General features: G+C 52.9%; 1 protein-coding gene across 2 annotated transcripts; it reads left to right on the top strand.

The window, feature by feature from the left end:
• Positions 1-1,258: 1,258 nt before the first annotated feature.
• Positions 1,259-25,423, top strand: ZNF77 (zinc finger protein 77). 2 transcript variants are annotated; one of them, XM_047706795.1, is made up of 4 exons: positions 1,259-1,405; positions 21,066-21,192; positions 22,215-22,395; positions 22,809-25,423. In XM_047706795.1, exons 1-4 carry the CDS (start codon positions 1,403-1,405, stop codon positions 24,502-24,504), a joined length of 2,007 nt encoding a protein of 668 aa, XP_047562751.1. In that variant the 5' UTR covers positions 1,259-1,402; the 3' UTR covers positions 24,505-25,423. The 2 variants fall into 2 exon arrangements, with proteins under 2 accessions (XP_047562751.1, XP_047562742.1); XM_047706786.1 differs by lacking the exon at positions 1,259-1,405 and having other exon boundaries at positions 17,959-21,192.
• The last annotated feature ends 206 nt before the right edge of the window (positions 25,424-25,629 follow it).

Below are 25,629 nucleotides of genomic sequence, written 5' to 3' on the forward strand. Positions count from 1 at the left end.
AGAGTTTCCGGTCCCACATAAATGATTTCAGCTTTTACTGCTTTTAAATCTGTTGAAATAGGCATTCGATTGCCTTCAAGATATCACAGCCTTTTATGTTGCAGATTTCTCTAGGGATACACTCAGAAACGAACCCCAAAAACATTTCCTTGTATGGTGTGAAGATTTAAAATCACGAGGGCATCCCTAAAAGAGTCCCGCAAAAAAAAAAAAAAAAAAAAAAAGTCGGAAGGACACGGAGGAAGCCGGATCTACGCACACCTCGCGTTCCAACGCTCAGAACACCGTGAACTTTTCACTTTCGCCGACTGGCCCGGCGGGGCTCCGGGAACACGCCTCCCTCCCGGGACTGAAATAGAGACACTGTAGCGCCTGTTCGCCCGGCAGCCAATCGCGGGCCAGGCGGCCCGCGCGGACTCGGCCAGCGCCAATCACGATCCTTTCAAAACAACTTATGTAACCGCGTGGTCTCGCCCGCACCAGCCCGCGTTTCGGAGTCGGACTCCGCGTCTCCCAGACCGCTGGGCCCGAGAACCCCCAAAACGCTTTCAGTTCCTTCCAGTCTTGCGGTCCTGGCTGTAAGGGGAAAAGGCACATCTGACCCCAAATTCTGGGGTCCCGTGCCAGGCTGCAGAGCCGGGGTCCCACCTCCCCGGGGTGGGCGGAGGAGGGGGCGGTTTGCTGACCTCAGGCCCCAGAGGTGGGGACCGGGAGCGAGCTCGGGGGCCCCCCCGCTGTCAACCCGCCAACCCCGCCCAGCGCGCAGTGACGTCACCGGCGAGGATCTTTGTTCTTGAACAAAAAGCCCACCTGAACGCTGACCTTGCCCCTAGTCCAATCCTTGACCCTAGGGTTCAGCAGCCCCTCCGGTCCGTCCCCTCCCGTCCCGGCTCCCAACGAGGGGAGCTCGCGGGTACACGGAGTCAGGACTCCAAGGTCCAGGGGCAAGACGGAGGCGCCGGCAGGTCCGAGCGCTAGGAGCGGGTTCGGCTCCGAGCCCACGCCAGGAGGCCACGTGTGTCCGAACGGCTTGTCACTCAGGACGCAGGGGGCAGGGTCTGGGAGGATTGTCCAGTCAGGGGCTGCAGGGGCGGTGCCGAGGCGCGGAAGCCCAGTGGGTGGTTAACCGCAAGCCCCCGTTCCCGGGGGCGGGAAGAAGAAGATGAACCAATCAGGGTGCAGGGGTCGGGCTCCGTCCAATCAGGGCGCAAGGCCCGGAGCGTCGTCCAATCAGATCGGAGGAGGGCGTACTCCAGTCGCGTGTCCGCCGCTCCCCGGCGGCACCGGCGGCCGTGCGCACCTGCCCCGCGCGGCTGCTCGCGTCCCGGCCTCCTCGGTCTCGTAGGCCTCTGTCGTGCAGCCGCGGGCTGGACGCAGGGAGAGCCCCGAGCGGGAGCGCGAGATGGTGAGTGCGCGGGTTCGGGCGGAGCCCGGAGAGGCCGCTGCGAGCCGGCCCCAACCGGCTGGAGGTGGCCCCGGCCGGGCGGCCCCGCGCCTGGGGGTCGCGACCCGAGTCGGTGCCCTCAGCCGGGGGTGGGGCCGCAGCGTCCTGTCCCCTCCCCCGAGCCGTGTCCTCCCGTGGGTGGGGGTCCGAGGCGGGTGAGCGGACCCCGCGCAGATGGCAAGGGCTGGGGGCGGCCGGGGCCGGGGCCCCCCATGACAGGTACCACATCCGTACGCAGTGGGCGCCGTTCGGGGATGCACGGGGGCGGCATGCCATCCGCGGGCGGACGGGGCTGGAGAGCTGCGCAAGGCCGGGTGGGAGCGGGAAGCGGTGACGGGGAACCGGAGAGGTCGGCAGGTCACCAGGTGCCCTTGGCGGGGTGGCCGGGTCGAGCCGCCGGAGGACCTGGCTGCTGCTGACCAGCTCGTTCCTGATGGACGGGTTTAAGATTCCTTTGCTGGGAGAGGCCGAAACTGCCGTTCAGTTGACTCTTGGCTGGGTGACAAGGAGCTGAGCGCGAGGGACTCCATTTGGGGTCTGTTGTCTTGTTTTTAACATTCCAAAGACTGCTGCAGGAGAGACGGGTCTCCCGGACCCTCCCGGCACCTGCGGTCCGAGAGTGACAGGGCTTTGCTCTAAGAGCAGCAGTGGCAGGAAGGTGGTTTCGGGGGGAATGGCCTCCCTGTGCTCCGAGCTTCCTCCGCCCAGTGGGCCGGGGCTTGTTCTGCTTCTCAGAACCTGTTGGGACCAGGTGGGGATGGGGAGGTAAAGGGGTCCTGCGTGGGCGGGAAAGGGACAGTGCTGGGCAGCTCGTCACACCGGTGTCCAGTGAAACAATCGAATTTAGGGAGGAAAGACTTGTATTGAGAAGAATGAGGGTGAAGGCTGGCGGGCGGGCACTGTGGCGCTGGGGGCAGGGGCTACCTCAGGGGGACCACTGCTGTGAGCATAAGACGGGCCAGGCCAGCGTCTCAAGAGCTGTGTAGGAGGGGGTTTCTTTTCTAGAGAGGAGTAAGGAAGCTCAGGCATGGCCAGGTGTGGTGAGGACCTGGGGCTCCCTGAGGCCAGCCTGTCCACGGGAGGGGCTGTCCGTGGCTCAGGCAGGCGGCAGGCCCACGTTCAGGGTCCGGAGGAAGGAGAGAAGCGAAGCAGCCCTGGAACAGTGAGCACTTTGTGACCACGGTCCGTGGGGACCAGCAGCTGAGGGAATCGTGGGCGCGGCCCAGAGTGGATTTGGGGGGTCTGTGGCCGGCCCTGGGGCGGATGAACAAGGGGGACTTCCCGTGAGTCCTGGCTTGGTGGAAGGGGGAAGGGGCCCTTTTTGCAGCCTGCCGTTTTCCACACCCCCACTGGGTGGGGGAGGGAGTGCCTTTCACCTCCAGGATGTTTGCCCAGGAGCTCCGGGCTCAGGGAGAGCCTGCCTGTCACTGAGCCCCGTGGCGGCACTGTCCCCGTCGAGCTCAGCGTGGACAGCTCGCTCTCAGGCAGCCTTACGTGCAGCAGATGGAAAAAACCTGAATGCTTTCTGCCTCCTTTCTTCCCCTTGAGCGGGGAGGGTGGTCAGTGGGTCACATCTTCCTTTTCCTGCGGACTCTCGTGTTATTCTGGGGCTTATCCAGGGAATGTCCCCTCGGGGGAAAAGTGTCTCAGTCCAGGAAGTGTCCCTGTTCATCAGGTTTGGGGGGAAGATGCAGGGGGTTCCCCACCTTCTTGCCAGGTGGGTAGAGGCATGGATTAAAGGATTCATCCAAATGCTAGTGAGCGTCCTGCAGGGTCCAGCGTGTGGACACTGTGCGGTCCTGACCCACTCCTGGTTAATAGCTGACAGTCAGACGCGGAGAAATTCTGGGAACTGAGATGCGACGAGTTCTGACGTACGATTTGTTATCATGAGGATAAAATTAAAGAATAACTGTTTTGTGAAAAACATGACACGTTCCACTCCTGTAAAACCATAAACGTGCCCAGGAACGTCCCTTCCCATCTTATCCTTGAGCACGGGGTGGAAGGGGGCATTCTGCACGTTGTCATTCACACTCTGGGTTGGGGTCTTTTTCTTATTTCAATGACCCAGGGTGCTGGAAGCAGGTGCCGCACTTGGGCTGGGGCAAGCCGCACCTGAAGCTGGGCCTGGTGGGAGGTAGGGAAGGGGCGGTGGGGTCTTGCTCCCCTGCAGGAAGCTCCAGCCCCGGGACCCCTGCAGAAGGATTCTGGGAGGAGCCACAGAGGCACCTGCAGCCGTGTGGGCCGAGCTGGGGGCGCCCAGGGGCTGCGCCCCGAGAGTCGGTTTAGCATCAGCCATGGAGTTGGATTTGTGGAAACTGAGGAAGTCTGTGAAGGGCAGACACAGGGAAGGCTCCTAGGGTTCAAGTGCTTTTGGGAGGGTTGATGAAGGCAGAGCCTATAGGGGTCAGAACCAAACTCTGAGGGTTTCCTCCCTGGTGAGAATTGGGGCCCTGGAGGAGGGACCGTTTCCACATGGATGGGGGAGGGCAGGGTGTGTGGAGCTACAGGATTCTGTCCCCTGGGGCTCAGGGTCCCCTCCCTATGTCCCTGGCAGCGGCCATCCTGGGCTACTGTCAGCAGGGAGAGCTGGTCCCCATCACCAAACGGGGCCTGACCCTCTGCCGTGGGGTTTCTGGTGCTGCATAGGGGCAGCAGCCCCTGCTCTGAGCCGCTCACCGTTGCTGCTCCTCCCGAGTGTATCCTGGGGAGGCTCTTGCTGCCCAGTGAGGCCAGCGTGGGCGACACGACTTCTGTCCTGCTGTGTGTGCAGTGGGCTCTTAAGTTCTCGAGTGTGGGCGAGTCGGGGCCTTGGGGGGCGGGCGGTCCCCACGTTCATCCCTGGCTGGTGTGGGCACCGCGGCTGCAGTCGTCTGACTAAGCGTAAACTGGAGTAAACACTGACAAGCAGGGGGGCTGGCGCTGTTGTTTGCGGGACGTGTGTCACCTGTCGGGCAGATGCCTGTCACCCGGCCCCAGGAGCTCTCCGGCTCGGCTCTGTCCAGCTCAGGGCGGACCTGGGATCCGCTTTGGGCCACACATCGGTTGCTCTGATGCCCGCTGGGGTGGAACACTCTGGGGTTCCTCGTCTAGGGCAGCGTCACCTGCCACCCGCACATCTGCGGGTTACTTCCACTTCCTTCACGCTCTGTGACGTCCGTGTGGTCTCATTTCCGTGTGTTGTTCGTGTTCTGTCCAGCTCAGGAGTTCGCGTGTCTCTCCACGTCCCTGTGTTCAGTACACTTGTGCATCCCTGTCCCCCTGGCGCGGACCACCCTCCTGCACTGTGAGAAACCCCTTCGGTCGCTGCGGTCACACGCACCCCTGTGGGTGCTTCCCCCGATGCAGTCCCCTTGTTTCGGGGACGTGGAATCCGCAGGACTGGGCTCTGGTCCATGCACTTGTCAAGGGAAATCATCCCTCGTTCCCCCCAACATAAACAGTCTTCAAGGCCCCGTGTCCACATGTCCCCGTGGCCGCCCTGCCCCCACAGCACCTGCCGTTCTCTTCCCCAAACCAGGGGCCTGTGCATACATTCTGCTGTTTTCCGACAGGCCGTGTGTCCGTCCTCTATCAGTGCCAACGGTTCTGATCACTCATTAAAAATAAAGCTGTCGGTTACTTTACCCCCAAACTGGATTTATTCTGCTGTTGCAGAAATTGCACTTGGGAGCATGTAAGGTCACAAAACCACAGGCCGTTCGGTGGACAGAGGGGAGGAGGGCTCTGTGCAGAGGAGAGGTGGCGGGGGTGGCTGTGGAAACAGAGATCTGGGAGGAAACGGAGTGGGAAGCCCAGTTTGGGGGTGGGCTCATGGGCTGGGGGCGCTGGGAGGTGGAGGCGGGTCTCCTCCCCCGGGACCATGGATCCCAGGGAAAGTCGAGTGGGCTTGCAGGGTGCTGGGCTTCCTGCTGGGCCCCCGGTGGGGAGCACAGTGGGACCCGAGGGCGCCCCTGCTGGCCCCATGACTGTTGCCTCTGCACGCAGTGTGTGGAACTGGGTGGGGGTGCTGGGGGTCCCGATGTGTCCCCCGCATCCAGGACCCCTTCCCTGCAGTGTGGCCATTCTAGGGTCGGAGGCAGATCCTGACGGGGGCCCTTCTGGCGAGGTTGGAGAGCACCTGGTGGAGGTGTCTTTTCGGGGGACGAAATCTCCGGGTGCCTGGGTCTCCCTGCGGTCTTGCCCCTGGGCAGGTGCTGCGGAGACGGCTCTCCCAGAGCTCGGTGGGTCTTGGCAGGAGAAGCCGTCGGCTCTTCCAGCCAAGGGTGGAAGGAGATGGGCCGAGCGGCCTGGCCGTCCTGTGAGGTCTCTGCTGGGAGTGCAGGGGCCGCGGGGGAGGGCGTGAGGTTCAGAGCAACCGACCGCAGGCCTTGCGGACTTGGGGTGTGGGGGGGATCTTGCCACAGTGTGTCCGCTGAGTCTCCGTAGTGACACGAGTGGGTTCCACGAAGCCCTGGGACTGTGGGTGTTGCACAGTGACCGCATGGACCCGGCCAAACTCAGCAGAGCTGGTGAGGCCCCTGGCTGGTCATGTGGGCGCCCCGATCCTGGTGACAGTGAGAGCTGTCCCCTGGGGAGGGACAGTGTTTCCTCAGAACTGCAGGCCCAGGACACGCGCTGGCCTGTCTGCACCAGAAGGCTGGGTGCAGTGAGGAAACGTGTAAGCCGTGGCTAAAACCTAGTCCTCTCCCATGGGAGGCAACCGTGTGACCTCCGTCCGCGCAGACAGGCGTCCGGGGACCAGGCTCATGGGTGGGACCTGGCAGGTACGCTCTCCGTGGCTTCGGGAACATTCGGCACTAAGATTGGTTACGGAGCAGCAACCGTGTTGTTTCAGGCCAGTGGGTTCACGACGTCCAGTGGTGACTCGGGGACTGTGGAGTCCCTGGTGGGGCAGATGGTTTTTACGTCCAAACCAGCCTGGACTAAGGGACACTCTATTTCCATATTACTTGTCCTTCTCTGAGCCGGTCGTTGGATGTGTCTCACCCATGTTCTCACACGTCGTTGGGGGAAAACAGATGTTTGCCTGTGGTTTCCGAGAGCATCGTTTCATTTTTTGTTGGTTTTTGGTTGTGTTGCAGAGAGGGGGAGAGCGAGTGGGTGCGTGCGAGTGTGGGGGTGTGGGGAGGGGCAGAAGGAGGGGGAGGGAGAAGCTCCAGCCCATTCCACGCTCAGCACAGAGCCCGACGCTCAGATCGTGACCTGAGCTGCAATCAGGAGTTGGGACGTTTAAGGGACTGAGCCCCCCAGGCGCCCCTGGAGACGGGACCCGTCCTGATGGCAGAGCAGACAGTTAAAGTTCGGCATCTGATAAGTGGGGGACACCGGCGCCATTTTCAGTTGATCCCATTGGAGGCAGGAACACCTCGAGGTCTCTGTGGTATTCAAGGTCATGAGCTCCCTGACGGGTGTGCGGACTCCGGGTGGGAACACTTGTGCTCTTGCACGCGGTGAGGGGACAGAGCCCGGGGTAAGTGCAGATGACGCCCCAGGTTGAGCCGAAGGATCTGCCATTTGCCATTTGCAACTTTCATTTATTTTATCTTCATTTTCTTTTGTTTTCTTTTTATAAAGTATTTATTTATTTATTAAGATTTATTTATTTTTTATTTATTTATTTATTATTATTTATTTATTTGACAGACAGAGATCGGGGTCAGGGAGGTCGGAGGGGCCGTCCCCATCCGCAGAGCGGTTCCTCCAAGCCCGTCAGGAGGGACTTGGGGGACAGCCCCGCCGCCGTGGGGCCCCGGTGGGAATGGGGGGATGGGAACGGCTGGGAGGAGGGCTCCGGGGCTCGGCGTCGAGGCGGCCGCAGCCTTTCTCAGCGGTCCTGGCTCTCGGCGGTGACCGTGCGGACCCGCCGGCCGCTGGCGATCTCGGGCCTTCGTTCGCGCCGGTGACCGTGCGGAGCCTCCGCTGTCCGTCCTCCTCGTGGGCCGGAGCGAGCTCGACGCCTGAGGAACCGCCGGCGGGGGGCGCGGGGTCCCGTCCCCTCCCCGTGCGCTGAGTCCCCCGGCGACCCCGCTCAGCCGTCCGCCCCGCCTGGCTGGGGGCCGCGCGGGAGGAAGACCCTGAGTCCCGCGCACTCGACGCCCTGGTCCCTTGTGCTCGGCCCGCAGGGGTCCGGCTCTGGGGGGCGACCGGCCGCGGGTCCCGCAGCGCCAGGGCCGCGGCTGTGGCTGCTCGGAAGGGGTTTGCGGCGCGTGTCGCGGTGTCGTTGCAGACGTGAGGCGTCTGTCCCTCTCCCCAGTCGGGGTCGCCCCACATGTGGCCCGGCCCGCACCCACGCGCCCGTGGGAGAGTTGGTGTGAGTCTGGGGACCCGCTGGGCGAGTCGAAAAGCTGTGTCACGTGCTTGGGCAGGCTCGTGGGGGTCTCCGTCCCCCGGGACGCTGTCCCTCAGTGCAGGGGACAGGAGGCGTTGGGGGTTCGAGCTTGAGGAGCCTCCTCTCTGGCCAGGCGGTGTCAGTGCGCCGAGGTCAGCAGGAGCCGGGACCGGGTCAGCGCAGCGAAGGTCAGCGGCGTTTCCAGGCCGGTGGTTGGGGCGGGCCACGGTGCAGGGGGGCTGCGCGGGTCTGTGGCCCCCGAAGCCGCCGAGAAGACGCGTCCGAGGCCGTTTGTCTTCCTTCGTCGTTTTCCTCAGTTCATTCCAAAAGGTCTTCTGTAAGGAGTGTCCCTCGGCTTCCTGAAGATTCGGGAGTCTCAAGGGACCCGTTAATGCGTGTATCAGATTCTGTGTTTCGCAATCATGAGCTGCAGATTTAATGACCAGTAAGACAAGTTTGGGAGATTGAGATCGGAAGTTCCCCATAAAGGCCATGGTAGTTCTAACTTACATCCGTTTGTTTGGTTAAATTGTTAGTGCATTTGAGGAGAGACTGTGTTTTTGGTTTTGTTTTTGGAGAAGGCGCTGGCTGGCCTTAGTGGAGGAGGGGAGGGGCTGAGGGAGAGGAAGAATGTCAGGCGGACTCCAGGCCCCACACTGCCTCACCAGGGCTCAGTCTCATGACCTGAGCCAAAGTCAGGAGTCAGCTGAATAGCTGAGCCACCCAGGTGTCCCGCCACTGTGGTTTGGGAACCTGAAAGTGGCCAGAGTCCCTGTTGCACGCCCTCTCACAGCACTGTGGTGACTGGAATCCATTTTTGCTGGTTTTCTCTAGACCAAAATAAGAATTTCTAATCCCTGGTTTCTTCTTATGTATTTTTTTTTAAGATTTTTTTTGAAAGATTTTATTTATTTGACAGAGATCACATGTGGGCAGAGAGGCAGGCACAGAGAGGGGAAGGGAAGCAGGCTCCCTGCTGAGCAGAGAGCCCAATGCGAGGCTCGATCCCAGGACCCTGGGATCATGACCTGAGCCGAAGGCAGAGGCTTTAACCCACTGAGCCCCCCAGGCGCCCCTAATCCCTGTTTCTACAGGAGTAGCCTCCTTATAGAAGAAATCAGAGCAGAGGCCGGCGCGCTACCAGTGGGCACAGATCCCAGAGGAGCAGCCAGTTCTGAAACGGAGCTGGAACGAAAGCCAGTGAAGTCGTCAGAGACGGGACGCCCCTAACACAGGTCCCCGTAGGCCCTGCAGAGTGCAGATGGGCTGCAGGGCTCTGATCCCAGGACAAAACCGACCCTCCCGCTCAGGGTAGGGGAAAAGGCAGTGAGCGCAGCGGGCTCTGTGGGACGCATACCTGTTTGCCCAGCAGGTGGGACGTGGGGTCTTCTCGGGGCCCACGCGTGATCACCAGGGAACTTGACCCTAAAAATAAAACCGCCAGTTACTTTTCAGCAAAACTGGGTTCATCTGGGAATAGCAGAGAATCATAATAGGGGACACAAAGGCCACGACCAAACCACAGGCAAGTCTGGCGAAGGAAGGGAGAACTGCTCCTTCATAGAGAAGGGACGTGGGCGGGGCCATTCCAAAGACAGGGTCCATTGGAGCAAGCTGGGTTCCATGTGTCGTGGCTTCTCATTGGCTGAGCTGTGACCATCTCATTGACATGCTCTGACTGTCTCTCATTGGCTGGGCTGTGACCATCTCATTGGTTGCGCTGTTACTGGGGCAGGAGGAAACCTTCCTCCGACGTCTTCCTGGGACCACAGTGTACCTAAAATATAGACTTGCAAGGTGCTGGTCTGAAGTTTAGGGATTGAGAACTTCCCCTGCCGGCCTCCCCACTTACTTCTAAGGAGTTTTTCTTGTATTTTCATATTAATTGTTGGGTCCATGGTCAAGGGAGCGAGACTGATAAAAAGCGAAGGTCAAGCAAAGCTTTATTTCGCACCAAGCATCGAGAATCAAACTGACGGGCCAGGGCCGTCTCTTGCCTCACAGACTAATTATAGAGTAAAGGCCATGTGGGGGAGCCTGGCCACACACAGGCGGCCAACTGAATTACAGCTCATCCTATAGTAGTTATTTGAACTAGCCTATCACTCTGGTCAGAATTGGCGCCCAAAGGGCAGGGCCCACATTCTTGGGTGGTTAGGGAGGTATTTTCCTGATCGGATGTCTCCACCTGGCTTGGCTCATCCTTGTATTCTGGGCTCTGACCTGACACGTCCTGGTATATGGGCTCTGTTATCAGGGGCTGGTCAGTCATATTTTTTCTGGTTTCCCAGATTTGTTTCTAAGTAAGTGCCTCTGGGCGGGGGGCAGGGTCAATCTAAGTTTACTGCATAAACAACAAAACGGCTCGCTCTGGCTAAGCAGGCCCTTATATTAATATACTTTAAAAGCCTTGACTTCCATTAGGTAAAATCCCACCAGCTTGTTCTATAACGCATCTCCGCTATTCTTAGACACGTTCCTTATATTTCAGTAGAGAAGTTGTGCCTGGCTGGCTCAGACGGTCGGGCATGTGACTCTTGGTCTTGGGGTTATAAATTGCAGCTGCGTTGGGCATAGAGATGACTTAAAATCTTTAACAAAAATGAAAAAAGCAGTAGTGTGTTTTAAGTTCAAACAGAACAGAAATGAACAAATCCCATAACAATACCCCAGACAAACCTGGTTGTACATTCAGTGAAATTTTCTTAAAACTCTTGACCTTTTAAGAGACTTGACATCATGGTCTCAGTTTGGTGTCTGTCCCTTTATTTCCTTATGCTGTGTGTCATTGAATAACTTTTTGTAGGTTTTCCGTTAAATCAATTTATATCCTCCATTAGACATATTTTCAGACATAAGGACAATTAGCTAGATAGTAGTTTTTTTTTTTTAAAGATTTTATTTATTTATTTGACAGAGAGAAATCACAAGCAGGCAGAGAGGCAGGCAGAGAGAGAGGAGGAAGCAGGCTCCCTGCTGAGCAGAGAGCCCGACGTGGGGCTTGAACCCAGGACCTGGGATCATGACGTGAGCCGAAGGCAGCGGCTTAACCCACTGAGCCACCCAGGCGCCCCTAGATAAGTAGTTTAAAAGCTTAATGTTAAAAAGTCTCTTTTGGGGGGCACCTGGGGGGCTCAGACAGTTAAAGGACTGCCTTTGGCTCAGGTCATGATCTCAGGGTCCGGGGATTGAGCCCCGCGTCAGGCTCTGACTCAGCAGAGCATCTGCTTTTCCCTCTCCCTGTGCCCTTCCCACGCAATTGTGCTCTTCTCTCTCTCAAATAAATAAGTCTTTTAAAAAGTCTCTTTTTAATATTTAATTTTCAACTGGTTGTTTCTGGTGATTAAGTGCACCCTGAGATTTGTGAGTTTGCATTCTGGAAACTTACAAAAAATCTGATTCTCTGATTATCTTTCTAGTCTTTTTGGACATGACCTGCGTAATCATTTGACTTGGGAGTAAATTTTTCAGTTACAGTATTTCTTCAGCTAAAACTACATCATTAGTTTTCTCTACAAGCGATTGTAAAAAATCAAGCACGTACTACATTTCCGCAGTAGAGCGATGTCTCTGTCTGTCTCCTGGTTAGCTGCTCAGGGTGAGAAGTACGTTTGGATCCTTGAAAAGACCTGAAAGAAATAAGACTTGAAATGTGGTTTATGTTAATCCATTTAGAAAAGCTAAGTAATCTAACAGCTAAAAACACAGAGGAGGGCTTCTGGGTAGCTCAGTTTTTAAGCAGCTGCTTTTGGCTCAGGTCGTGATCCCAGGGTCCTGGGATGGAGCCCCACATCTGGCTCCCTGCTCAGCGGGCAGCCTGCTTCCCCCTCTCCCACCTCCTCTGCTTGTGTTCCCTCTCTTGCTGTGTCTCTGTCAAATAAATAAATAAAATCTTTAAAAACACAGAGGAGAAGATAAAGAAGGAGTTACTGAACTCATTATCCCTAACGATGCAGAGTGACGTGTGAAGGGGTCTTTTGCTCCCATCCCGCTGTCTGCAGCAGAGACACGTGTGAAACAGGACCCGGCCTTCCCCTCAGATGTGTTCGGCAGACTGTTTTCTCGATTGGGCTGTCCCACACGCTGGGAAAGCTCTTGTGAGCACGCGCGTGTTGACCCAAACGGACAAGCGTAGACACGTATCTGTTCACTGGGGAGAAGCAGTCCACCACTGAAGACTCAGAAGGAACCACAAGGAGGTTTATATGCAAAGCCCACCTGCTGGTTCACTTTCTCCGTAGCAGTCTGTGCTCCAGGGATGACGAGAAAGACAAGATGAGGCTTTCCGTAACACGAGAGCTCCGTTAGTCCGAGACTCGGAAAATATAGTGGAATGATTGTTCACTTCATGTGTGCTCCATTGAGACGAGTGATGGAAACGGACGCGACGGGTCTCTGAAAACTCACCACATCCGCTACAATAAGATCTTGTTAGTTAATACTGGTTATCTGTTCTTCTCCATATTTGTACATTTTCAGAGCTCAGCAGGGTTTGCAAAAAAATGCAAGTAGGGTGACATGTTCTCCTTGTATTAAGGCAGATCTGTGCAAATAATCTAGTACAGTCACATCTCTTTGTGAACCGTGCGCTCTCAACTGAGAAATGACCCACGCTGTTTGGCAGGAAGCCCCCTCTAGGCCAGGAAAGGATCCTGAGAGAGGCTGAGCTCGGTTTACTCGTGGTCTCCCTTTCCTCGTCTCCAGGCCCGATGACATTCCTCGCCTTCGGTGCCAGCTGTGTGTACGGGCTGGTGAGACGAGGAAGTACGTGAAGACGCCCCTGGTTCCTGATCCAGGGCCCCTGAAACCCTTGACCTTGCTGGGGGCTAGGAGCATCTTCTGTTGCGTCAGGTGACTCTGGGTGGGCCCCTGGCTGGCTCCTGGTGGGGGCCGGTCCCCGGGAAGACCTGCGGTGATTAGAAGCTGGAACTTCTGTCCTGCCGCATTCCCTGGAGGAGGGGAAGGGCTGAAAGTGGGGTTAATGGTCCATCAGGCCAACGAGGTGAAGCCTCCATAGAAATCCCAGTAGAAGGGCGTTTGTAAACGTGGGGTGCGGGAAGGGTGGAGCACCCAGAACGTACGGACACTCCTTTCCCATCCCTCCCCCTGTGCCTCTGTTTTCCTGGATGCTCCTCTATACCCTTTACCCATCCTTCCCTACACTGGAAAGCATAAGTAAGTGTTTCCCTGAGTTCTGTGAGGCCCTCCAGCAAGTCACTGGGACAAAGGAGGGGGCACGGGAACCTGCTCTCCTGCCCGTCGGTCAGAAGTGCGGGTGATGGCAGGGCCTGTGCCTGGTGTCTGAACCGTGTGTGTGTTTGGGATGGGGACAGTCTCGTGGGGCTGAGCGCTGACTTGTGGGATCCGACCCTGACTCCAGGTCGGTAGCCTCAGGGTGAGTGTCCAGGTACAGCCTCAGCTGGCGTCACGCGGGACTCTGTGGGCCTAGGTGACAGAGATGATGGAAGGACATCTCTGGGGAGGTGGCGGAGACACAGAGGGAAGAAACACGCGGGGAGGCACAGGTGTGGGCGGTGGGAAGAGAGACGAGTGTAGGTGTCGCTCTGCAAGGCGGCGCCCCATCAACACGCCCATTCTCAGGGGGCTCTCAGTGCGGACCCTGCCCTCTGCTGGCACACGGCGCTGCAGTTTTGTGAGTTGTTCTCTTCATGTTTCTGACCTGATGCCTCTGATGGACCCGCTTTGGAATGTCGCAGGATCCGTGGGACGGTGCTTCTCCAGGAGCTGTCGTTGCCGGATGCAAACACTACTTAGGTGGCGGCTGGGCTCATCTGTACATTCTTATAATTTGTCTGTAGGACTCTGGGATTTCTAAACTCTGTGTCCGACACCTGCTGATGATGGAGTCTGCCTTTCCGTTTTTAAATCTTTCCTGTTTCCTGCTGCCGCACCGGCCGGGCCGTCACGGGTGTGGAGTTGAGCGCACGACTCCTCAGCTGCTTGTTCCCGATCTCCGAGGGGACCGGTCACGCAGGGAATCGGCTCTCGGTTCCCGTTCAGACGCCGCTTCTTCCGCACGGTGCTTGTTTCCAGCTGGTCTCTGAGTCCGCTGTGTCCGCGCACGGGGACATGGCACAGGCCTGTCCTCAGCGGGTATGGACTGGAAGCCTGTGGTTCGTTTGTCTTGTTTCCATTAGAGGCGCAGATGTTCACGAAGCGTCAATATCGAGTCCACTTCTAGAAGAGAACAGACTTGGTTTTGTCTTCTGATGTTATCTATACACGTACGTATAAGATTTCCTTCTAAACAGGAAGAAAATCTTATGTATAAGATTTGCCTTTATATTTATGAATGTTGCTTTTCAACCGTGTGAATTGTCCTTTTCCTATCTTGCTAATGCTTTGTGATCCCTTTCTACGTTTGGGAATCACCGATGTTTAAATGCTTGGTACCGGGGCACGTGGGTGGCTCAGTTGTTTAAAGCCTCTGCCTTCAGCTCAGGTCATGATCTCGGGGTTCTGGTATCGAGCCCCATGTTGGGCTCTCTGCACAGTGGGAAGCCTGCTTCCCCGCCCCACCCCCCCACCTGCCTCTCTGCCTGCTTGTGATCTCTGTTGAATAAATAAATAAAAATCTTAAAAAGAAAAAAAGATAAATGCTTGGTACCTGGCCCTATGCACTGTTTGAGATGCCTTTCGAGTGTGGGGATATTTGAATCTACTGATTTCGCTTCTTTAATGACCAAGGATGTCCTTAGATGTTCTGTTACCTTGCGTCACCTCAGGTATGTTACCAATTTGTATAAATTTATTCTAAGACATCTTTCCCTGTGGGGCACCTGGGTGGCTCAGTCGGTTAAGTATCCAACGCTTGATCTGAGCTCAGATCTTTATGTCAGGGTTGTGAGTTCTAACCCTGCATCGGTCTCCGTGCTGGGCATGGTGCCTACTTAAAAATCAGGGTGTCTGGGGTGCCTGGGTGGCTCAGTGGGTTAAGCCTCTGCCTTCGGCTCAGGTCATGATCTCGGAGTTCTGGGATCGAGCCCCGCATCGGGCTCTCTGCTCAGCTCAGCGGGGAGTCGGCTTCCCCTCTTTCTCTGCCTCCCTTTCTGCCTACTTGTGATCTCTGACTGTCAAATAAATAAATAAAATCTTTAAAAAAAAAATCAGGGCGTCTGGGCGGCTCAGTTGGTTGAGCATCTGACTCGGTTTTGGCTCAGGTTGTGATATTGGGGTTGCGGGACTGGGCTCTGCACGCAGCGGGGAGTCTGCATCTCCCTCTTGCGCTGCTCCTCCCCTGCTTGTTCTCTCTCTCTCAAATACATAAAAAAATCTTAAAAATCTTTCTCCATAGCTAGTTTATAATATCTTCTAAATCTACTTAATCTCTGAAATTGTAGTTTTGTTTCTTTTTCATACTTTTTACTTGCCTAAATTCTATTGTTTTTGAGTAAAATTGCCAAAAGATTAAGGAGGATATGTTTTTAGCTTGTATGACTTTTTAAAAATATTTATTTATTTATTTATTTTTAATTATTTATTTATTTATTTGACAGGCAGAGATCACAAGTAGGCAGAGAGGCATGCAGAGAGAGAGAAGGAAGCAGGCTCCCTGCCGAGCAGAGAGCCTGATGCGGGACTCGATCCCAGGACCCTGAGATCATGACCTGAGCCGAAGGCAGAGGCTTAACCCACTGAGCCACCCAGGCTCCCCCCCCCTTCTTTTTTTTAAAAAGATTTTATTTATTTATTTGACAGAGAGAGATCACAAGTAGACGGAGAGGCAGGCAGAGAGAGAGAGAGAGAGAGAGAGAGAGAGAGAGAGAAGTAGGCTCCCTGCTGAGCAGAGAGCCCAATGCGGGACTCGATCCCAAGACCCTGAGATCATGACCCGAGCCGAAGGCAGCGGCTTAACCCACTGAGCCACCCAGGCACCCCAACTCACCCCCCCCTTTTTTTTTAAAGAGAGAGAGAGCACATGTGAGTAGGGGGAAGGGAAGCAGGACAGGGCAGAAACTCAAGCAGACTCTGTACTGATCACAGAGCCCCACGCAGGGCTTGATCTCATGACCCTGAGATCAAGATCTGAGCCGAAATCAAGAGTTGGACACTTAACCAGCTGAGCCATGTAGGTGCCCCTCTATGACAATTTTTTTAAAATAGCTCCAACTGAGGCGTGGGTCACAAACCGTGACGTTTATCTGTTTAAAGGATAAAGTTCTATGGTATTTATTGTATTTACAGAATTATTCAACCATTTTCACACTCATTTTAAAGTATTTTAATAATTCCATAAAACAAAGTCCATTGGAGCAACTGGGTTTGGAAGTATCGTTGCTTCCCATTGGCTGAGTTGTGTCTGTCTCATTGGCTGTGCTGTTGCCATGTGGGGAAATAATCTTCCTCCTGTTGTCATAGTAAAGTGGTGTCCACGTGTGGCCGCAAGGTCCTTCTCTTGCTGTTGCTTCTGCAGTTGATCAGGAGTGGTAGGCTGTGGGGGCTCCAACTGCTGGTCTCGGACTCCGTCCTTCTCCTCCTCCATCCTCCTCCTCCTCCTCCTTCTTTTTTAAAAAATATTTACTATTTTAGAGAGGGAGAGCATGAACGGGGTGGGGCGGGGAGGAACACAGGGAGAGGGAGAGAGAATACCCAAGGAGACTACCTGCTGAGTGTGGACCCTGACGTGGGGGTTGATCGTGACCTGAGTTGAAACCAAGAGTCAGACGCTTAACTGACTGAGCCACCCAGGTGCCCCTCCTGACTCCATTCCTAGCAAGATTTCCCTGTATTTTTTACATTTTCCCCTTTTGATAGAGGCCTTTTCTCAAATGCATCATTGATTACAAGTCAGTTTTCCATTTTTAGTGGTTTTGTTTCTTGGTGCCAGGAAAGAGCTTTCCTGGTAGTGATGTCCCACGTCCTAGGGAAAGTACATGGCAGTTGAAAACCGGTTAAGGCTGTATTTGAATAACAAGAAACATTAGGAGGGAGGAGTCTGAAGCACTCATCTCCAGTCCCTGTTTATCAAGATGGTAAGCACTGGAGATGATCTCCTTGTTGGATACATCAATTTTATAACGTTTTGACAGATAACAACTGTGAAAGCAAAAGTAACATGAAAATCCAAATTGTAGGGTGGTTGTAAGCCGGGACTCTAGGTCCGAAAGTAGCCAATTGAATATTGGCAGTTTTCAGACTTGGGGAAAATTTTTTTATTCTGTTGGTAAAAACCTGGAGTCACGTATTCCTCCTGGAATTTGCATACAATAGGAACTGAGTCAGTAGCATGTGGGGCTTAGGAAGAACAGTGCCAAGGGTTAACAATGGTGTTGCTTGCTCAGAGGTTCTAGACAAACCTCCATCTTTGGCCATTGGGTTTTCTCCCAGGTAAAAAGAGGCCATTTCAGGGACTAGTGTGTGGGATGCTGGGTCTCTGAGGCTTGTAAGTTTCTATTATGGGCTTGATGCCTTCCAAGGACTTCTTTATTTATAGGGTATTAATTAATAGGGTATTAATTAATTCTGGGCAGACACTTTGAGAGATCTATTTTAATTTTTAAAGATTTTTATTTTTATTTATTTGACAGATCACAAGTAGATAGAGAGGCAGGCAGAGAGAGAGGGGAAGCAGGCTCCCCCACTGAGCAGAGAGCCCGATGTGGGCCTCGATCCCAGGACCCTGAGATCATGACCTGAGCTGAAAGCAGAGGCTTAACCCACTGAGCCACCCAGGCATCCCTGAGAGATCTATTTTAATCTTGATGGGAGGCACACTGTGGACCCTGCCAATATGAGTTGAGGTTTTTGCCCAGGAAGAGGATGTAGGTGATCTAGTCAAGACAAATGATCCGTGTCTCCAGTCTCTACTATTGTGTGTCCAAGATGGAGCAGGTGAAAGATGTGGAAGGGTCATTTATTTTCTTTGCTTTTGTGTTGATTACTGTTATCAAATTCTAGAATTATTTCCCTTTTCTGGGACAGAGACACTTATTTAAAAAATATCTGCATGGGGCGCCTGGGTGGCTCAGTGGGTTAAAGCCTCTGCCTTCGGCTCAGGTCATGATCTCAGGGTCCTGGGATCGAGCCCCACATCGGGCTCTCTGCTCAGCGGGGACCCTGCTTCCTCCTCTCTCTCTCTGCCTGCCTCTCTGCCTACTTGTGATCTCTGTCTGTCAAATAAATAAATAAAATCTTTAAAAAATATCTGCCAATGAAATGAGTGGGGCATTGGAACTAAGTAGAAAATGGTGTGTCTCTCAAAGGACCTAAGCAGAAGGGAGTGGGTTCGGACACTGAACGGTTGAGGTTCGTTAGGGACCTCTCCTATTTGTATTGTAGTCCTCCTAGGTTAGGGGTCCTGTACAGCAAGGGGCTGGGCACGTGTCAACAAGGACAGAGATTCATTCCCAGTGTGGGGAGTGGTTTCTTTGAGCTGATTACAAGGGAAGACTGGGAAGGGACCCTGTGGTTCCCTGCAGTTCGATCATTGGGAGGGAGGAGGACTTTGGAAAGCCTGGCTGCAGGGAAGCAGATGTGGGAGCACTTAAGTTGGTAACAATCTTTTTTCCAGTGCCCTGGTCCTCTGCAAGAATAGGATAAACGAGTCAGGTTTTGGTTTTGTTTAGGAACCTCCATTTGCCAGAATTGAGGATTAGGAATTCCAGTGGTCTTGAGGCCCCTGACTGGCTCAGTGAGTAGAGCTTGCGATTGATTTCAGGGTCGTGAGTTTGAGCCCCACCTTGGGCACAGAGCCTACTTTAGAAAAAAAAAAAAAAAAAGGTAAATTAAAAAAAAAAAAAGAATTTTAGCAGTTTTTCTTTTAGGTGACTCATCTAGGATGTGTGTGAATGGTTTGTCAAATTTACCTGCAGTGGACATATTTCACATTCTATCCTGGTCCTTATGACTAAAGGGAAAAGATACTTGTTCTGGTCTTTAATAAACATAGACTTAAATGCTACCTGGGTGGATTCCACACCTACAGGAAGACCAGAATTTTCTTTAAAGATAATTTGGAGTTGGTTTGTAATCGTCATGGAAAGGCTGATGATATATGTATGTAATGTAATGTATGTAATGTAATGTAAATATGCATGTAATGTTAACTTTTAAAGTAAACCTGCCGGGGATACCTGGGTGGCTCAGTTGGTTAAGTGTAACCTGCCAGTTATTGTACTAGCAAAAATGGGTTTACTTGGTAATAGCAGAGATTTACAAGTCTTTTTTTTTTTTTTTTTTTTAAGATTTTATTTATTTGTCAGGGGGAGCGGGGGCGAGGCAGGCTCCCGCTGGGCAGGGTGCCCAATCTGGGACTTGATCTCAGGACTCTGGGATCATGACCTGTGCAAAAGGCAGTTGCTCAGTGGACTGAGCCACTAGGCGCCCCGAGATTTGCAGTTCTGTTATGTAGGGAGGACCTCTGTTTCATCGAGGAGAAGGGGATATTGGGAGGGGCTGTTCCACATGACATCCACTAGGGCACACTTGGGGTTCCAGCCCTAGTGTCTTCTCATAGGGTAGGCTGTGGCTGCCTCTCATTGGCTGGGCTGTTGCCAGGGGAGGAGAAAACTTTCCTTCCTTTGTCCCGCTGGGGCAGTAATGTGTCCAAGATTGTCTCTTGCTATTGAGTGCAGTGGAGGTACTGGGGGGAGCTCCCCCTGTGGTCTTCTGATTTCACTGGAGTCATGTCTCCTTTATTCCTTTTCAGAGAGTTGGTGGACTCTCGGGCGGTTTTCACTTGCTGGCTGTTACGACTCAAGCTCCTGAGAGTGTGTGGAAATAGTGTTGGTGCTCATCTTCACTTGTCTTGGGTCGATTGATAGTAGGAGTGGAATTGCTATATTGCACGGTGACTGGACAGTCATCATTTTGAGGACGCGCCGGACTCCTCCCAGGTTGTGCCATTTTGCATCCCCAGCAGCAGAAATGCATGAGAAGGGCACCTGGGTGGCTCAGTTGGTGGAGCATCTGCCTTTGGCTCGGATAGTGGTCCTGGGGTCCTGGGATCAAGTCCTCTGTTGGGCTCCTGGGATCCAGTTCCACATTCTCTCTCTGGCTGTGCTCCCCCTGCTTTTGCTCTCTCTCTCAAATGAAGAGAGTCCCCCTTTCTCAGGTCCTCACCAGCACTTACTTGTTTCTTTATAGCCGTTCTAGTGGGTCTGAAGAGGTATCTGCTTATAATTTGACATCTATTTCCCTGATAACTGACATCTAGCATCTTTTCCGGAACCTGTTGGCCGCTGGCATATCTTCTTAGAAAGGTACCTGCTCATATTCATTCCCCATGATTTGATCGTATTATTTTTTCTTTATATTATTGTTTTTTATTTTTCATGGGGTCATATGGATTTTTAAAACATATTTAAAATATAGGAGTCACCAGGTGTGTGATAAGCAAACCCCAGTTATAACCACAGTTGAAGTAGAATTGACCTTCTTATTAAGTGATATGGGTGGCATATGGGATTTTGTTTTTCCCTTAAGTTTTGAGAACATAGTTTTTGTTTGGACGATCTCAGATTTTTTGAAAAAAATGATTTTTAAACTATGCATTTCACAAGTGCGGTATCATTCCTTGTTGCTCTGACGGTGTGGATTTGCCTTGTTTTCTTTCTCTGTTACAAAGTCACCAGTGGCTGTTACCATCAGTCTCTCAGGGGCTCCTCTTTCTGGCGCCCTTCTGCTTGCATTCTGGGCACTGGGGTACATGGTCGAGGCCCTGCTGATTTCCATGACTCTTCAGGAGCTGGAGCTCCTCTTATGCACTACGTGTGCCAGGCCCCTGGGCCCTGTGTCCCTGCTCACTGTCCACCGAACCCAGGGACAGGGTGGTGTGTGCCTCTGCCGGGATAGAGGGGACTGCGCTAGGCTCCTTGACCTTGTTGCCTTCCAGTGAGAGCAGCACTGGAATCCATGTTCACAACATCCTGACATCTGGTTCCAGTTCTTGGGGCTGACAAGGCAGTAATCGTCCCTGAGCAAGTCAGAGATGTGCCGTCCAGTTTCAGTGTGGTCTGAACGAGTATTTCATTTTTCATTCTTTACCATACAAGTGTCCTCAGATCTGCTCATTTTCAGTACAAATAGCCTATATTTGGGTGTATGTACGTCTGTATGAGCTGTCGTCATCGCCCTCTGCTTCGGGGTCCCAGCCCTTCCCGTCATTGAGGGCACTGCCGTGGATGTGTTTGCCTGTTGTCACTTCCCACACGGGTGTGACTCAGGTCCTCAGAATGGAATCCGGTTCCCTGCGTGTTGCCCCCGCATCCTCCCACACACACGGGTGAGGAGGGAGCGTTGCTGCAACAGAACATGTGGATGTTGCAGGACACAGTGGTCTTTGAGGATGTGGCTGTGAACTTCACCCCGGAAGAGTGGGCTTTGCTGGATCGTGGTCAGAGGCGGCTCTACAGGGATGTGATGCTGGAGACCTGCAGGAACCTGGCCTCCCTGGGTAAGCGTGGCTCCACCCCGCCTCTAGAGTTGTAGGGAACGAGTGTTTCTTAGAAGTGTCTGATCTTCCTTGGGCCGAGGAATGGGAATATGCTGGAGGAGAGACAGACGTGGTCCAAGCCTTCATGGAAACTACCGAGGGTCACATACCTTTTCTGTGAAAACAGAGTTTCATGTGTTAAATTGGCTCTTGCTTCTATCAAAGTCTGAGACTCCCTAATTTTATCAGTGTGAGGCTGGGCTCCTTTGTGGTTTTCAGTTCTGCGAAAGATGCGCTGTGGTTCACACCCATTTCTCCTGGTAATCACGCTGCAGTTAAACTCGCACTTTGTCCTCTTCGGTGACCTTGAAGACCAAATTAACAGGCCATCTTCCAGACTGCTTGTGGCCCTTCAAATCCTCCCTCCTGCTGGGCTGTTGTGGGGAGCTCTTGGCAGCCACAGCCACCGTCCAACCTCCCAGTGGCAGCTGGGGCAGTGCAGGCTCCCCCGATGGGCTCGGTGCCTTCAGAACGGTCCAGCAGCCCTCAGTCGGACCAGGTTCTGGAGAAGGGAGAAGGGAATGGCATTTGCGCATGTCCGTTAGAAACGTGACTCCGTCCCTGTTTTGAGAAGGTGATTTTGTCACTCACCTGGCCTCCTGTCAGACATTTCATCCATCCTTGCCCACGTGGCAAGCCTTTCCGTGTTCTTACAGACGTAGGGTGTGGATGTGAGGATTTTGCCCAGTTCCGATAATACTATCTCCACATTAGTCACCACTGATTTTAAAGCACTTCCGCATAAACAGGCTGCCTTTTCATACGCTTTCCCTCTTATTGCCAAAGTCCCAAAGCACTAAGGTCCTTAGAATTTTTCTGTGGTCACATGTTCATTCTTCCTGATGAACTTCATTTACATTTGGGATCAGTATATGAAGAGAAATCCCCAAATGGAAATCCCTAATGGTCTGTTTTCTGAATTTTCTTACCTTTAAACATCAGGTCATTCCCAAGAAGTTAAATTGTGCTTCCAATTCTTGCAGACCGTTGCACTCAAGTTAACCCTTGTGGATCAGGGATTCAGCTGAATATTTTGGAGAATGAACTATCCAGTGAAGATAAAATAGTAACATTTACAAGAAATGATTCCTGGGCTCTTTTTGGAGAAAACTGGGTGTTTCATCACATTGGAGATCAGACCCAATCCCAGGAGAGGAGTTTGAGGTGAGTGCCTCTCTCTCCCATAGGAGAAAGGGGGATCTTGGCAAATTGTTAGAATAACTTGAAATTAAAGAAGGCATGGAGTTACAAACCTAGCTCAACAGTTGCGTAGTCGGAATTACACAAGTTCTTCCTAAATGTGATGTAGTATTGATCAGCAGATACATAATTCAGCTCCAGACATTTATCAGGAAAACCCACATGTAAGAAAGTTTGACAGTTACGGCTATCACTGGGCCCTTATTCTGAGCATTTGGCTTCTTCTACATCATAGCAGTGTAGACAGTGACACAAACATGCCCATTCCTTGGAAGTGGCCATTATGTATCAAGTAATCATTAATATCAATAGATCATTAATAAAGAGATCAGTTAAAATAATTATTCCATAACAGTGTGCCTTCCCATTTTGAACAGAAGTCGTTTGGTGGAGCGGGTCTGTGAAAGCAGCGAAGATAATCGATGTGGAGAAACCAGAAGGCAGATGACAAGTCTTACCGTGCGTGCGGATCGTCCTACTGGAGACAAGTCCTGTCAGTGCGCCAAGTGTAGAGAAGCCTTCACAGATGGTTCTTTCCCTGAGAATCCACAAAGATCCCGCCCTGGACACAAACCTAGTCCTTGTGAGGAATGTGGGCCGGCCTGCAGCTGTGTCTCGAGCCCCAGCCCTCACGTGGACACAGGCCTTGTAGAGAAACCTTATGAACCTCAGGACACTGGGGGAGCTTCGAAGAGAGACTCGAAGAGTCACGGTAGTAAAAAATCTTTAGAGTGCAAGAAATGTGGAAAAACTTTCACTTGCATGTCGTCCTTTCGGGGTCACGTGAAGGGTCACTGTGGACAGAGAGTCCATGCGTGTGAGGTATGTGGGAAAGCCTTCATGTATCAGTCCTACCTTACACGTCACGTGAGAACTCACACTGGGGAGAGACCCTATGAATGTGTGGAGTGTGGGAAAGCCTACAGTTGCCTCTCATATTTTCGAGAACATGTGAGAACGCACAGTGGAGAGAAACCCTATGAATGTAAGCAGTGTGGGAAGACGTTCAAGTATCCCGCGTCCTTGCAAGGACACGTGATGACACACACTGGAGAGAGACCATATCTCTGTCAGCAATGTGGGAAAGCCTTCAGTTGTCCCAAATACTTCAGGAGACACGTGAGAACGCACAGTGGGCTGAAGCCCTATGAATGTTCGTTATGTGGGAAAGCCTACACTTGTTCCTTATCCCTTCGAGAACATGTCAGAACTCACAGTGACGAGAGACCCTACGAATGTCAGCAGTGTGGGAAGGCCTTCAGACATCCTCGATATTTCCAAAGACACGTGAGGATGCACAGTGGCGTGAAACCCTATGAGTGTAAGGAGTGTGGGAAAGCGTACAGCAGCTCCACATCGCTGCAGGAACACGTGAGGACACACACGGGGGAGAGGCCCTTCGAGTGTCAGCAGTGCGGGAAGGCCTTCACTCGTCACTCCTCCCTTCAAGGACATGTGCGGGCGCACAGTTTGGAGAAACGTTACGAGTGTGCACAATGCGGGAAGGCCTTCCGTTGGTCCTCGTCCTTACAAAAACACGTGAGAACACACAGTGAAGAGAAGCCCTATGAATGTCAGCAGTGTGGCAAAGCCTTCTGGTACCCAGCCAACCTGAGAGCCCACGTGAAGACACACACTGAGGAGAGAGCCTACGAGTGTCCGCACTGTGGGAAGGCCTTCAGCTGTCACTCCTCTCTTCAAGTGCACGTGAGAAAGCACAGTGGGGTGAAACCCTATGAATGTAAGGAGTGTGGGAAGGCCTTCTGGTATCCCGTGAACCTGCGGGCACATGTGAGGACGCACACTGGGGAGAGACCCTATGAATGTAAGGAGTGCGGGAAGGCCTACAGGTGCCCCGCAAACCTGCGGGTCCACGTGAGGACTCACACTGGGGAGAGACCGTATGAGTGTCAGCAGTGCGGGAAGGCCTTCAGGTATCCGGCCAACCTGCGAGCCCACGTGAGGACGCACACTGGGGAGAGACCCTACGAGTGTCAGCAGTGTGGGAAGGCCTTCAGGTATCCGACAAACCTGCGAGCCCATGTGAGGACTCACGCTGGGGAGAAACTCTGAAAGCAAGGACTGTGGGAAAGCCTTCATTTGTCCTTAAAATCTTGTAAATCCAATCAGACACACTGGCAGGAAGTCTTATGAATGTAAAGACTGGTGGGAAACCTTTAGGTATAGTTCCTCATATACTTTGTGCATAAAAACTCAGGGCTGGAGAGCAATCTCTGTTTGTTATAAACATGGTTGTGCCTTGTAAGTGCCTCGTCCCTAACAGGGATCCCCGTCATTTATTTCCACTGCATGTTGCCAAGAGGAACCCCTGAGATAAAATATTTCTCTCTGTGCCCTTTGTATGAGATATATTTTGTTACTTCACACATGAAAATTGTATAGTTATATAAAATTTCTCATTTCCATGACAATGTCTTTGGGCCCCAGGGGTGACAAGTGATGTGTATTTATATCTCGTCCTCTCTTGTGGATACTGGAAATTCCGACTCTGTCTCTACCCTTCCTTCCAGTCTTCATGATTGAATGATGTATCTTCACGTTTGCTTACTGCCGCTGTATACCACACCTCTGCGCCCCACAGAAATGAGTAAACGTGCAGGGATGCTGAAAGAGGACAGTCTCCTCCAGTTGTGTTCCTGTTTTGGCCTCTGCTGATCGCGCTTCATCTTGGTTGTTCAAGATGAACAACCGCCCCTCACAACTGAGTTCTTTTAAAATATCCCGTTCTACAGGATTAACTTTTTCTTCTGATTGTGTCCATTTTTTAAAAAAAATACCTATTCTGGGTGAATAGGACAAGTACAGTTGACATTTTCCTTCTGGTGTGTGTTTCTACAATACCCACGCAGCTGCTATCACTGTCTCGTTAAAATGACTTACTCCTGGGGCGCCTGGGTGGCTCAGTGGGTTAAGCCTCTGCCTTCAGCTCAGGTCATGATCCCAGGGTCCTGGGATCGAGCCCCGCATCGGGCTCTCTGCTCAGCGGGGAGCCTGCTCCCCCCACCTCCCGCTTGCCTCTCTGCCTACTTGTGATCTCGGTCTGTCAAGTAAATAAATAAAATCTTTAAAATAAAATAAAATGACTTAGTCCTGGGGCACCTGGGTGTTGCATTCTGTTCAGTTCCGATTCTTGATTTCAGCTGGGGTCATGATCTCAGGGTTGTAGGATCAAGCCCT

Source organism: Lutra lutra, chromosome 1 (genome assembly GCF_902655055.1).
Source record: "Lutra lutra chromosome 1, mLutLut1.2, whole genome shotgun sequence".
NCBI classification, from domain to species: Eukaryota; Metazoa; Chordata; class Mammalia; order Carnivora; family Mustelidae; genus Lutra; species Lutra lutra.